This window comes from Mandrillus leucophaeus, unplaced genomic scaffold (genome assembly GCF_000951045.1).
Source record: "Mandrillus leucophaeus isolate KB7577 unplaced genomic scaffold, Mleu.le_1.0 Scaffold215, whole genome shotgun sequence".
NCBI lineage: Eukaryota > Metazoa > Chordata > Mammalia > Primates > Cercopithecidae > Mandrillus > Mandrillus leucophaeus.
The window spans coordinates 1046222-1059938 of record NW_012102199.1 but is presented as its reverse complement, the minus strand read 5'-3'; the positions used below and the strand labels follow the sequence as shown (position 1 = coordinate 1059938).

Genomic DNA, 13717 nt, shown 5'->3' with positions numbered 1-13717 from the left:
TGGCTCCTATTGTCCACAGGATAAAGTCCATACTTGGGCTCTGAGAGACCCTGCTATAGGCATGGAGGCCCTATGCTCAGTCAAAGAGGCAGTCATGTTCTTGGGGTCAGAGACAACACCCCGCCCAACCCACCGAGGTTAGACCTCACCCTGAAGCCTCCCAATCCCCAAGAGCCCCCTGTTGGCAGTCAGTGAGGCCCAGGCAGAGGTGACAGCACCGTTTTATTCATGAGAATCTGCAAAATGAGGTGGATGGATCAGAGAGTCACTGCAAGCCTGCGTTCAGGGGCTCCACCCGCAGCCAAAGCCCGCCCTCGGCGCGCATGATCAGCTCCGGCTTCCGGCGGGGCTCAGTGTGGTCCGGCAGGAACCGGAAGTGCAGCAGCATCAGTGCCAGGACAGTCTTCATCTCCGCCATGGCGAACGCCTGTCCGATGCAGTTCCTGCAGGCGGGAGAGTGGACTGTGACTGCAGCCAAGACCCGCATTTGGGTCCCATCACTCCAGGAACCTGGTCCGGGACCCCCAACCACACCCAGCTCAGCCTGAGAGATAAAGAGAGGGGCTAAGCATGCCTGGGACCCCCATGTGGGATTGCTTGTCCTGGAGCCTGGGCCAGACTCCAGCTCCCTCTCAGACCAGCAGATGGAGAAGGGGATTTTGAGCACTCTGGCGACTCCTCTAGGACCTACTCATCCCCATTCTGTGGACGTTTTCCCATAAACTGTGACGAAATAGAGGGGAGATCATGAAGTGGGACCATCTGCAAAGTCCTCCTTTTTCGATTCCGGCACCCATCACCCCATCCTCAGACACACGACGTTCTTACCTGGGCCCCCCGGAGAAGGGAATAAAAGCCAGAGGTGACCTCTCCTTGCTGTTCTCTGGGTCGAAGCGGTAGGGGTCATAGACCTGCAGGTGAGACAAAGGTTTGCTGGGTGGGGTCTCCTAGGTCCAGCAGCCTTGTTGGAGAGACAAATGTGTGTGTTGGGGTGAGGTGATGCTGGATTTTCCTCATCAAAACCCTGCCCCCTCCACTAGGAACATTGGAATTGACAAAAAACAAACAAAGAAAAAAAAGAGTAGAGGATGGGGGGTGGTGGTGGTGAATGAGGAAGGCAGCACCTCAGGATCCGGCCACACAGTTGGGTTGTGATGGACCCCTATAATATTGATGACGCAGATAATGCCTGTGGGAGAGAAGGGGGCAGTCAGGACGAGGACCCCTTGAAGGGCCCATCTTCCTACCTGGGAGGCTCCTCCCCCTGAGGCTGTGGGCACCTTTTGGGATGACTCGACCTTCTGGGAGAACAATGTCCTGTGTGCAGTGTCGGGAGATGAAGGGAGCTGGGGGATGTAACCGCAGGCTCTCCTTCACGCACATGGTCAGGAAGGGCAGCTGGGCCAGGTCGTCCCTAAGGAAACACCCAGCCGCAATCATTATCAAGGGAGCGAAGACACAACGCTCCAGTTTTTCCGTTTCCAGATGAGACCTTTTCTCCCTGTCACAAAATAAACTCCATGGGAATCAAACATTTGAGAATTTTCAAAAGCAGAAAACAGTTAGAGAAGCAGACAATTAGAAAAGTATCAGAGAAAATTTAGCCAAGCAGATAAAAATACTCTGAGGAAAACACCCAGAAGCCAGCGGTAAAAGGTTAACAAATTTGCATAAAAATAAACACTGTCTATGGCAAGAAAGCAAACTCAAATGCAAATGAGTAAAAAAACAAAATACCCAGATCCAGTGTTTTGCTCTTATTTAGCATGGTACTAGAGATACCAGAACGTCCAATTAGGCAAGGGAAAAAAAGAGAGTCATATAATTTGAAATGTGGGAGCAGATGTATCATTTTGGCAGATAATGATTTTCCACTTAGAAAACACTAGAGGCCCCACTGGAAAACGTTTATAAACACTTAAGATCCAGCAAAGGAGCTGAATTCTCTGCTTAATCTTTCTTCTTTTGCAGTGGCTATTTAAAATTTTAATATTGTGTGCACTTATTTGGTTCAGAATTTGAGAACTTTAAAACAGAATCCACCTCTATGGCCCAATGCCATTTACTTCTCCCCACACGTTGCCAGATTATTATTTTTTTAATGTGTGCTTTCTGGACTAATTTTTAGCATCTTAAAAAATTATATGGGAAAAAAAATTATATGGGAGCACACCATCTACTATAGACACTATTATGTGTCCTTTATGTGGGAGTGGGGGGCTAGGATGGATTCACTGTTGCCCCGGCTGGAGTGCAGTGGCACAATCTCGGCTCACTGCAACCTCCACTCCCAGGTTCAAGTGAATCTCCTGCCTCAGCCTTCCAAGTAGCTGGGACTACAGGCATTCACCACCACAGCCAGCTAATTTTTTTTTATTTTTAGTAGAGACGGGGTTTCCCCATGTTGACAAGGCTGGTCTTGAACACCTGATCTCAAGTGATCTCCCCACCTTGGCCTCACAAACTGCTAGGATTACAGGTATGAACCACCATGCCTGGCATGTATCTTTTCTCATTTAACAGTGTATCACTTTTTCATAGCCCCTGGGACTTATGTCAAAATTATCCCTACTCTGGAGTTATAAAATAATTTTCTCATGGTTCCTTCTAGGGCTTTTAGGACTCTTTTAGAAAAAAATGATTAATCTGAACATTATCTTGTCATAAGACATGAGAACCGGGTTCAGTTGCCTTTTTTCCAGAAGGCTTTCCAGTTGTCCCAAGAACTTTTACTTAATTATCTATATTTTTTCTCTTGATACACAACACCATCTTCAGCATGTACTGTGTTCATTGGGCACAGAATTTATATGCATAAATCATTAGTTTTACCATGTAGAAATAACCATCAACTGAAAACATAATAAAAGAAAAGATACTAGTCATAATGATATAAAATACCTGGATTAAACTTAAAAAGAAACATGAAGTCTCTGTATTTCACTATAAATTTCCCTCAATCCAAATAAAACATATACTTTGCCATACAACAAATGTTTGTAAGGGTTGATTTAACAACAACAACAAAAAAAGCCAGTCTGCCAGATGTTAAAACCTATTAGAAAGTCACAGTATTGGGAAGCCGAGGTGGGTGGATCACTTGAGGTCAGGAGTTTGAGACCAGCCTCACCAAAGTGGTGAAACCTCATCTCTACTAAAAATACAAAAATTAGCTGGGCGTGGTGGACAGTGCCTGTAATCCCAGCTATTCAGGAGACTGAGTCAGGAGAATCACTTGAACCCGGGAGATAGGAGGTTTCAGTAAGCTGAGATCCCACTACTGTACTCCAGCTAGACTCCATCTCAAGAAAAGAAAAAAGAAAAAAAAAGTCACAGTAATAAAAATAGTATGGCAATGCCATAAAAAGGGATGCATTCAAAAGACTAAAATGGTCAGAGACAGTCGTGTGAATAAGTGAAAACTTCCCATCTGCTAAAGGAAGCCCCACAAAACTCTGGGAAATAGATGGGTAGTGTGGTACAAAAGAAAATATGGACAAATGTAACTTCATAAAAATTAACCAATAGCACCCCCAAAAAAAGTCAAACGGCAATCTTTTGCAACAAAAGACAGAAAAAAATCATTAATTATGATGCACATTCTTATAAGTAAATAAGAAAAAAGAACCCAAAGAAAAACAGCAGAAAATATAAGATGACACTCCCATAGAAAGAAAGTGGCTTATCAACCTGGGCAAAGGATGCTCTTTCTCACTCTTATTTAAGAAAATGCTCATTAAAAGATGAAATGTGAAGACTGATAAAAATTTTAAATTTAATAATACAATAAGACTATTGGCAAATTTGTGGGAAAGCTTGTGCCATCAAACTCAGCAAATATAGAAATGGATTTGCAATCATTATTACAATTGTAGAATGCAAATGGTCCTTGATTCAGCAATTGCACTTTTGGGAATTTGCCCTGCAGAGATGCTTAAACATATGAGCAATGCTCACTGTAGACACATGCCAATTGCACAGGTTTAATTTAGCAAAAGCATGAAACACGCCAAATATACATGGATGGGGAGATGTTTAGATAAATATCTATTGGGGGAACCCACCCCCAATATTTCAATGTAGGTTATTTCTATTTTCCATAAGTGTCAGTCAGCTGAGAAATAAAGAGAGACAGTATAAAGAGAGGAATTTTACAGCTGGGCCACCGGGGGTGACATCACCTATTGGTAGGACCGTGATGCCCACCTGAGCCTCAAAACCAGCAAGCTTTTATTAAGGATTTCAAAAGGGGTGGGGATGTAAGAACTGGAAGTAGGTACAAAGATCACATGCTTCAAAGGGGAAAAAGCAGAACTACTAATAAGGGTCTAACAAAGATCGTTTCCGAGGGAACAGGACAAAAGGCAAAAGCAGAACTACTGATAAGGGTCTAACAAAGATCACAAGGCAAAGTGCAAAAGCAGAACTCCTGATAAGGGTCTATGTTCAGCAGTGCACGTATTGCCTTGATAAGCATCCTAGACAACAGAAAACAGGGTTTGATAGCAGAGAACCGGTCTGACCACAAATTTACCAGGGCAGAGTTTTGCCCACCCTAGTAAGCCTGAGGGTGCTGTAGGAGACCAGGGTGAATCTCAGTCTTTATCTCAGCCACATAACACAGACATTCCCAGAGCGGCCATTACAGGCCTCCCCCCAGGAATGCATTCCTTTCCCAGGGTATGAATATTCTTTGGTAAGAAAAGAATTTAGTAATATCTTCCCTACTTGTACGTCCATTTGTAGGCTCTCTGCAAGAAGAAAAATAGGGCTCTTTTTGCCCAATCCTGCAGGCAGTCAAACCTTATGGTTGTCTTCCCTTGTTCCCTAAAAATTGCTGTTATTCTGTTCTTTTTCAAGGTGCACTGATTTCATATTTTCAAACACACATGTTTTGCAATCAATTTGTACAGTTAACACAATTATCACAATGATCCTGAGTTGACATACGTCCTCATTTTATGAAGATAACAGGATTAAGAGATTAGGGTAAAGACAGGCATAAGAAATTATAAAAGCATTATTTGGGAACTGATAAATGTCCATATTAAAATGAAATCTTCACAATTTATGTTCCTCTGCTGGGGCTCCAGCTGGTACCTCCATTCAGGGTCCCTGACTTCCCACAACAAACATCCACAGAATGGAACATTATACAGCTACACTAAAGGAGAAAATGAGGATCACTAGTCCTGTCACACAATGCAGACCAGAAGGTAAATCAATATAGAGACTCTGGAAGGCAAATTGACCATATCTACAATGATTGGAAATGTTTACACAAGTGTCTTCAAGAAAGGGATGGGACAAATAAAACATGGAATGCTATTCAGCACTCAGAAAAAATAGCTATCAGATACACTATTAAGTGGGGAAAAAACCATGTTCCCAAATGTCCGTAAATGTAAATACCATAGGACAAAAAATATATGGAATATAAAAGGAGATATATGATAGAAAGATATGTAGATAGATTGATAAACAGACAGGCAGATAGATGACAAATCAGTATCTCTGCAGGCCCCCTTGGAGAAAGGGAGATTAGGCGGGGTAGCAGGAATGTCAAGGATAACCCTTGTCTTATCTGTAATGTCTCATTGAGTGCAAGAAGAACCTGTTCTCATCATTGCTTTTGTTATTCAAACCTCATTTTCCATGTGGTATATATACAAAATGGAGTGCTATTCAGCCTTAAAAACAGAAGAAAATTCTTTCATTTGTGACAACATGGAAGAACCTGGAGGACATTATGCTAAGTGAAATAAGCCAGGCACAAGAAGACAAATAGCACGTGACTTTAATTACCTGTGAGATCTAAAATAGATAATACAGAAATCATGGAAACCAAGAAAAAGAATGGTGGTTACCAGAGAAGGGACGAAGAGAGAATGGAAAGACATTGGTCAGAGGGTACAAGTTTCCATTACACAGGAGGAATAAGTTTTGAGATCTATTACATGCGTGGTGACTATAGATGATAATAATATATTTCTCAAAATTGCTAAAAGAGCAAATTTCAAAAGTTCTCACCACAAAAATGATGAGTATATGAGATGATGGGTGTGTTTATTAAATTGACTTAATCATTCCACATTGTATACATATATCATAACATCACGTTGCACCCTATAAATATATATAAGTAAAATTTGTCAATTAAAAACAAAACAAATATTCCAAAACTCATATTTTGAGAAAAAGAAAAGAAAAGCTCCCAAAGATATATTTTTAATGTGAAGATATGTGTCTACTTTATTTCTTTTTATTTCAATAGCATTTGGGGTACAAGTGCTTTGGTTACATGGATGATTTCTATAGTGGTGAATTCTGAGGTTTTAGTGCACCCATCACCCATGCAGTGTACACTGTCCCCAGTATGTAGTTTTTTCTCCCTTACCTACCTCCCAACCTTGTGCTCCGAGTCTCCATAGCTCATTATATCACTCTGTATGTATTTGTGTCCTCACAGCTTAACTCCCACATGTAGGTGAAAACATGTGGTATTTTGCTTTGTATTCTTGACTTACTTCACTTAGAATAATGGCCTCCAGCTCCATCCAAATTGCAGCAAAAGACATTACTTCATTCCTTTTTATAGCTGAGTAGTATTCCATGGTGTATATATGCCACATTTTCTTTATCCATTGATTGGTCAATGGGCACTTAGGTTGGTTCCGTATCTTCACAGTTGTGAATTGTGCTACTGTAAGCATGTGTGTGCTTTTGTCTTTTTCATGTAATGACTTTTCCTTTGGGTGGATACCTAGTAATGAGATTGCTGGATGGAATGGTGGCTTTACTTTTAGTTCTCTAAAGAATATCCTTACTGTTTTCCACAGAGATTGTGTTAATTTCATAGCAGTGTATGAGTATTTCACTACATTTCACTTTTCACTGCATCCACAACATGCATCTATTGTTTTTGAACTTTTTAATTATGGCCATTCTTGTAGAAATAAGGTGGTATCTCACTATGGTTTAATTTGCATATGCATATCCCTGATGATTATCGATGTTGTGCATTTTTTCATATATTTCGTAGCTGTTTGTGTATCTTCTTTTGAGAATTATCTATTGGTGTCCTTTGTCCACTTTTTGATGGAATTGTTTTTTTTTCCTTGCTAATTTGTTTGAGTTCCTTGTAGATTCTGGATACTAGCCTCTTGTCAGATGCATAGTTTGCAAATATTTTCCCCCACTTTATAGGTTGTCTGTTAACTCTGCTCTTACTGTTATTATTATTATTGTTTTGTTGTGCAGAAGCTTTTTAGTTTAATTAAGTTCCACTGATTTATTTTTGGTTTTGTTGTATTTGCTTTTGTGGTCTTGATCATGAATTCTTTGGCTAGGCCAATGTCCAGAAGAGTTTTTCCAAGGTTATCTTATAGAATTGTTATGCTCTCAGGTCTTAGATTTAAGCCTTTGATTTTTGTACAAGGAGAGAGATGAGGATCCAGTTTCATTTTTCTACATATGGCTATCCAGCTTTCCCAGCACCATTTATTGAATAGGGTGTCCTTTCCCCTATTTATGTTTTTGTATGCTTTGTCAAAGATCAGTTGGCTGTATTTGGCTTTATTTCTGGGTCCTCCTTTCTGTTCCATTGGTCTAAACGCCTTCTATTATACCAGTACCATGTTGTTTTGGTAACTATAGCATTGTAATGTAATTTGAAGTCCAGTAATGTGATGCCTCCAAATTTTTTCTTTTTGCTTGGTATTGCTTTGACTACACGGGCTCTTTTTTGGTTCCATATGAATTTTAGAATTGCCTTTCCCAGTTGTGTGAAAAATGATGAAGGTATTTTAATAGGCAGTGCGTTAAATCTATAGATTGCTTTGCACAGTATGATCATTTTCACAATATTGTTTCTTCCAATCCATGAACATGGGATATGTTTTCATTGGTTTGTGTCATCTATGGTTTTGTCCAGCACTGCTTTGTAGTTCTCCTTGTAGAGAGCTTTAACATCCTTGGTTAAGTAATTTACTAGGTATTTTTTTTTTTTTTTTTGCAACTGTTTTTTTGTTTGTTTGTTTTGCTCTGTGAGAGTCAGAAGGCAGTTCTCAGGTCACTGGGGTAATCTCCCAGAGGTGAGTATAACTGCCTCTGCCTCACAGAAGAGTTTGCCAAAGGAGTGGAGAGTAGCAGGTGGCAGTAAGCCTCATCCAGCTCCCATGCAGGTGGCACAAGGTGGGTGTCACACCTGCAGTGTTCCACTCATAGCACTGGATTTAGATCCAGGTAGTCTGTGAACAGAACTAAGACTTGCCCCAGGCCATAAGCTTTTCCCACAGAAATAGCAATGCTTTCAGGCAATGCCCTTTTTTGTTTCTGTCCAAGGCCAGGCACCCAGCTCCTGAACTCCTGTCTACAGCACACTTCCTGCTTGCCTTCCAGGTTCTGTTCAAGGGAGTTCATTCCCACTCAAGGTTTTATCAAGAAATTCAGCTAGTCATTTCGTTCAACACGTGACCCCTGCCTGAGCTAGTTGTCTGACTTCCCCAAGCCCCCTGTGAGATACAATAAGAAATGGCTTCCCTCAGTCCATGTTGGAGATTGGGAATGCCTGAAAGGCACTTCCTACTGCTGCTTCTACTTTTATATTTCTCACCACTCCTTAAATCAGTTCAAGCCCTGGGTAGAGTTAAGGCCTTCCCCTGTGGTCTGGATTTCCAGATTCCTCAGTGAAGATGTGTATCCTCGAGGCAGTCTCTCCCCCCTCAACCTCTGTGGATTTACAGTTTGTCACCTGTCTCACAGAGTAGGATGCAGCCTGCAGCTTCTATTGAAGGACCTGTGGATTCTTTTGGTTTTCCTGTTAAGTCCCCGTGTTGTTTGTCGGAAAAAGAAAGTTCACAGTGTGAATCTCTACACGCTATTCTGTCCTTCCACATGGGAGAGGCACACTGACATTGCCTCCAATCCACCATCTTGGGAAAAAATACTGTGTCTATTTTATACGCTCTTATTTGTATAGAAAAAGTGTATGTGCATGTAATGTGGGCATCAGGATAGCCATTTTCTGGAGGGACACACACAAAACCATTGATGGTAGAAACTGCTAGGGTGAGACTTAAGAAGGAAGCTCATTTTCATAAATTTTTGGGCACTTTTTTTTTTTATAAAGTGCGCAATATTACTTGATATTTTGGTTTTTAAAAGCACAAAAAGTTTTGCCACCTTTTAAGACTGCTGTGCTGAGCAAAGGCTTGGACGGGAGGACACTGCCTCCAAAACACCTGTCCAATCTATTGCCTCCTCTGCATCCCCAGCCCCTGGCCTGGCTCAGGTCCCATAATGTCTTCACTGAGACTTCATTCTACAGCTGGTCCTCTATCCACAGTAGCCCTGAAAAGACTTTTCTGGTGCCCAGATATGACCTGTCACTCCCCTCCTCAACCACTTTTTACGGCTCCCCATTGCCTTTGGGTTAAAATGGAAGTCATTACCATTTTCCCATGCCTTCCACAGCCAGACTCTGCCTTCACCGCCATGGTTATTATCTCATCATAACTCAGTTCCTTCCTCTCTCATTCTCTTTCTGTCTTCTTCTCTCTTCCCTCCTCTCTTTATCTTGCTCTCCCTCACTTTCCCTCCCTCTTACTTCTTGCTCCCTTTATGACCATCTCCCTCCCCCAATGCACAAGCCTCTCTTTCCCTCTTCTCCCTCTCTCCCACTCCTCCTTACTGCATTTTTGCCCAGGTTGTCTTTTTCACCTAGGGCACTACTGCCTCCAAACATCTACTGATCATCATTCAGGGTTTCAGTTGAGGCACTTTATTATTTTGGTTTTTTACTTTTTTAGAAATGGGTTCTTTCTGTATTGTCCAGGTTGATCTTAAACCTGACCTCAAGTGATTCTCCCACTTCAGCCTCCTTGGTACTTGGTATCACGAGCGACAGCCAACACATCTGGCTTGAAACACTTTCTATACTCCCAACCATGCTTCTCTTGCTCTCAACTCCATCCTTGCCCATGTGGACTGGGAATGTCTTTCACTGGGACTGTTCCCACTAGGCTGGGAGTACCTGGAAGACACATCCATAGGCAGGGTTCTTTCCAGGTCTCCAGAGCACAGAAAGGTGCTGGGAACAGAACTGGCATTGGAAACGTGTATGCAAGAGTTTGCTGAATGAAGACTGAATGGATGAATGATGTAGATGTTCTAGACAAAAGATAGACGACTTTTACTCCCAGGTCTCCCTTACGACTGCCTCGACTGGACTGGAGGGTAGGAATTATGGAACAAAAGAGCAAATATTCAGGAAGTAAAGATGTTTGAAAAAAAAATGCTAATTCAGAGAAAACAAGAAAGAAGTGAAGGTAAAATTCATTGATTGAACGTGTCTAGGTGCCATTATCTGCCTTCATATATTGTCACTAGTTCTCTTAGCAGGCTAGGACTCTCTGTCCAAAAAACCTGAAAATTATCCTCTGCTAGCCAGGCTAGATACCAAGTTCTGCCTCTGGGCTCTACTCCTAGTACTACTAAGCAATAATGGAAGAATTGACAAAAACAACTTCCCCCTCGCCACCTGAGCAAACATTCAAGAAGTGAGGATGTTCGAAAAAAATGGTATTTCTGGGAGAAAAGAAAGAGAGTGGAGGGGAAGTTCATTTGCTGAACATGTGCAAAGTGGCATTATCTGTCCTCACATACTGTCACCAATTCTCTCAGCAGCCCGGGTCTTTTGGTCCTACAGGCCTGCAACCTTTCCCCTGACAGCCAGGCTGGGTATCAAGCCCTGCCTGTGGTCCTCTGCTTTTATACCCACTACGCAATAGTGGAAGAATCAACAAAACAACTCCTCCACCCCTCCTCACTTGGGGAGCAGAACAAATGATGGGCTCAGGAACAGTCCACAGGAACCTGCACTCACCATTCAATCTCTTTAGGATCGCGGTCCTTCAGAAGCTCTTGCACCTCCTGTCGGCAGCGCTCCTGGTATTCTGGGTGCCTCGCAAGGTTGTACAGGACCCAGGAGAGACCACTGGCCGTGGTGTCATGGCCTGAGGAGCAGCCAGGTAAGCTTGACTTCAGCACCAGAGGGTGGACAGTGCCCAGACATTGAGGCCCTCAGGAGGATGGAGGGAGGGGGAGGATGGGCAAAATGGAGTGAGCCAGGGTCCACCCACCTGGATCCTGAGACAGAAGGACCTCTGTCCCCACTGTAGTGCCACACTGGGACTCTCACCTGCAAACATGAAGGTGTCAGCTTCTGCTCTTATATCCTCATCTGACAACGCCTTCCCATCTTCATCCTGAAGAGAAAGCAAGACACACACATACAAACACACACACAGAGACACACTATTTATACTGTCTCTGAGACTTCAAAGTCTAACCTGAGATAATCTCTGAAGCTCTGATCTTCTTCCAGAAACTCAAATCCACTCTGCACGTCTAGATCTCTCTTGTTTACCATCACCACAGCCCCAACTCCAAGGGCTTCCCCCAGCTCCTTTGCCTCCTCTTTGGACCCTGGTGGCAGGAATCAATGGCCCTCGGATGTTTTCTTTTTCTGCATAATACAGACTTTCAGAGAAAACGATACTGGCAACCTGGGGTACAGGATATTTGAATGGCAATTTGCCTTGGAGGTTAGAAATTATGTATTGCTCCAAAAATATTTGCTCACATTCTAGAGTGGTAAACTCAGAGAGTCTTATCTTTCCAGAAGACATTTGGGTTATAAAACTATAGAAATTGCCATCTCACAGGAGAGGAGTAGTTTATACTCCAGAACACAGTGTTCTCTCTCTCTCTCTCTCTCTCTCTCTCTCTCTCAACTTTCACCCTGTAAGAAAGAAGGAGCATATGAGCTAGCAGTCCTATATAAGATATAAGACTCATCATGGGGGGACCCCTCTCCTATAGTGCAAATTCTTGTGCATTTACAGGTAAAAAACATTGTGTTGCCCTAGGAATGCGGAGCCAGCACTACAATCCTACTCTGCCTGCTGTTATTGCTGTAAATAGCTAATGGGCTGCAATGATCCAGGGGTTTGGTGCATCTGTCATCATAGATATAGACATAGACATAAACATATAGATATACATAAAAATGTGAAAGACTAACACACTAACTTGTAAGTTAAGTAAAATCTCAGGCTCTTCACAGTTTCAAAGTTAGCAGTGCCCCGTGGGCTGCATGCAATAAAGTCATCTCTAAAACCTACCTGTGACCTTCCCTTTCTCAAGCATCTTCCATGGCTCCCAGTGCCCTTTGGATCAAGACCAATTTATTTCACCTGACATTTGACATCAAGCTCTATTCTCTCACTTAAATTCAGATCGTAGAGAAACCCACCTTGCTCAGCAGAAGCACATCAATGAAATCCAGAGTCTTGGACTTGGCTTTGTCCTTGAGGAAATCATCAATACCCTGAGTGGGGAGGGTGCGGCGCCGCTCCTGGATGACGGCGTCTGTGAAGTTGTGCACCAGGCGGCAGGCCCTGCGGAAGCGCCGCCCATCTTGGGTGAGGTAATACAGAAAGTCCATGTGCTGGAAGATACGCTGGCTTCTTTTCTCTACAAGGGCACTGAGCTCCAAGATGGTGGCAATATATTCACTGGGCCTCCTGCAGGCCGAGGGCAGAAAGGGAGGCAACACTGTAACATATGCAAAGCGCCAGGAACACCTCCCACCAGCAGCCAGGAGCTACCTCCCATCAGGAAACTGAGTATCTAGAAACAGATGGTCCTAGAGATGCATGGTGGGTGTCAGTCATGAGATTGACTCTCCAGACCGTCTTCTCTCCCTGCGTCTCATCTCTGAGAGAGTGTCTCCATGCACCTAGGCACCTAGAGTAGAGCTTGGACACCAAGTTGCTCTCCCCTCTCTCCCACCCAGTATCCAGTACTGGTCATTTTCCTTACCAAAAGTGTCCACACAACTCAGACTTCATCCTCTTCCAATTCATCCCTGCTCCAGCTCCCCCCACCCTGCCCCACTAACCAACTCTCTCTCTTCTCTCTCTCTCTCTTTCTCCCTCTCTCTTTCACCATGTAAGAAAGAAGGAGCAACCGGGCACAGTGGCTCATGCCTGTAATCCCAACACTTTCTGAGGCCAAAGAGGGCAGATCACCTGAGGTCAGGAATTCGAGACCAGCCTGGACAACATGGCGAACCCCCTCTCTACTAAAAATACAGAAATTACCTGGGCAAGGTGGCGGGCTCACAGTTTCCCACACAGCTCAACTCTTACCACATTCATCATCAGCTGAAATTGCAAAAGCTCTCTGGAAATCTCTTTATAAACTTCATACCACTTTTCCTGATTTTCAGTGGCCTTAATATCTAGCCCCTACTTCCACAACTTTGTTTCTACTGTCTCTTGCACATGCTTGGCTCATCCTAACCTTCTCGCTTTAACCCAAATATTTCTACTTACCTGTAAAGACAACACTTTCTCCTCTTCCTCGACCTTCAAAGCACAGCTGATACAAATCCTCCAGAAAGGTACTTCTGGTTACTTTGCTCATTCCTCCCTCCCCAACTTACTCCCTTTGGTCCGTGGATTCACACCCCAGGCCCTGGGAAGGAACTCACTCCTGACAACGACTGTCAAAGCTGAAGATGCATTTCTGCAGACTGTCCAAGGTCATCAGGCTGATGTGCTCAAACATGTCCAGACGACTGCTGCCCTCTGAGGCCAGGTGCTGCCACTTGTCCTGGCCACAGAAGGGAAGAGAGCTAGAGCTGGGCCCT

General features: G+C 43.3%; 1 protein-coding gene across 2 annotated transcripts in view; it reads right to left on the bottom strand.

Moving 5' to 3' along the window:
- Positions 1–203: 203 nt before the first annotated feature.
- LOC105540096 (cytochrome P450 4F12) overlaps positions 204–13717 on the bottom strand; it is a 54476-nt gene continuing 40962 nt past the window's right edge. The window contains exons 6-13 of one of the 2 annotated variants that reach the window (XM_011980584.1): positions 13559–13680; positions 12317–12587; positions 11201–11267; positions 10886–11015; positions 1281–1414; positions 1125–1189; positions 829–911; positions 204–443 (exon numbers count right to left, since the gene is read on the bottom strand). In XM_011980584.1, coding sequence (XP_011835974.1) covers positions 266–443; positions 829–911; positions 1125–1189; positions 1281–1414; positions 10886–11015; positions 11201–11267; positions 12317–12587; positions 13559–13680 — 1050 coding nt within the window. In that variant the 3' untranslated portion in view covers positions 204–265. The remainder of the gene's footprint in view (positions 444–828; positions 912–1124; positions 1190–1280; positions 1415–10885; positions 11016–11200; positions 11268–12316; positions 12588–13558; positions 13681–13717) is intronic. The other variant, XM_011980583.1, reaches the window with a different exon arrangement.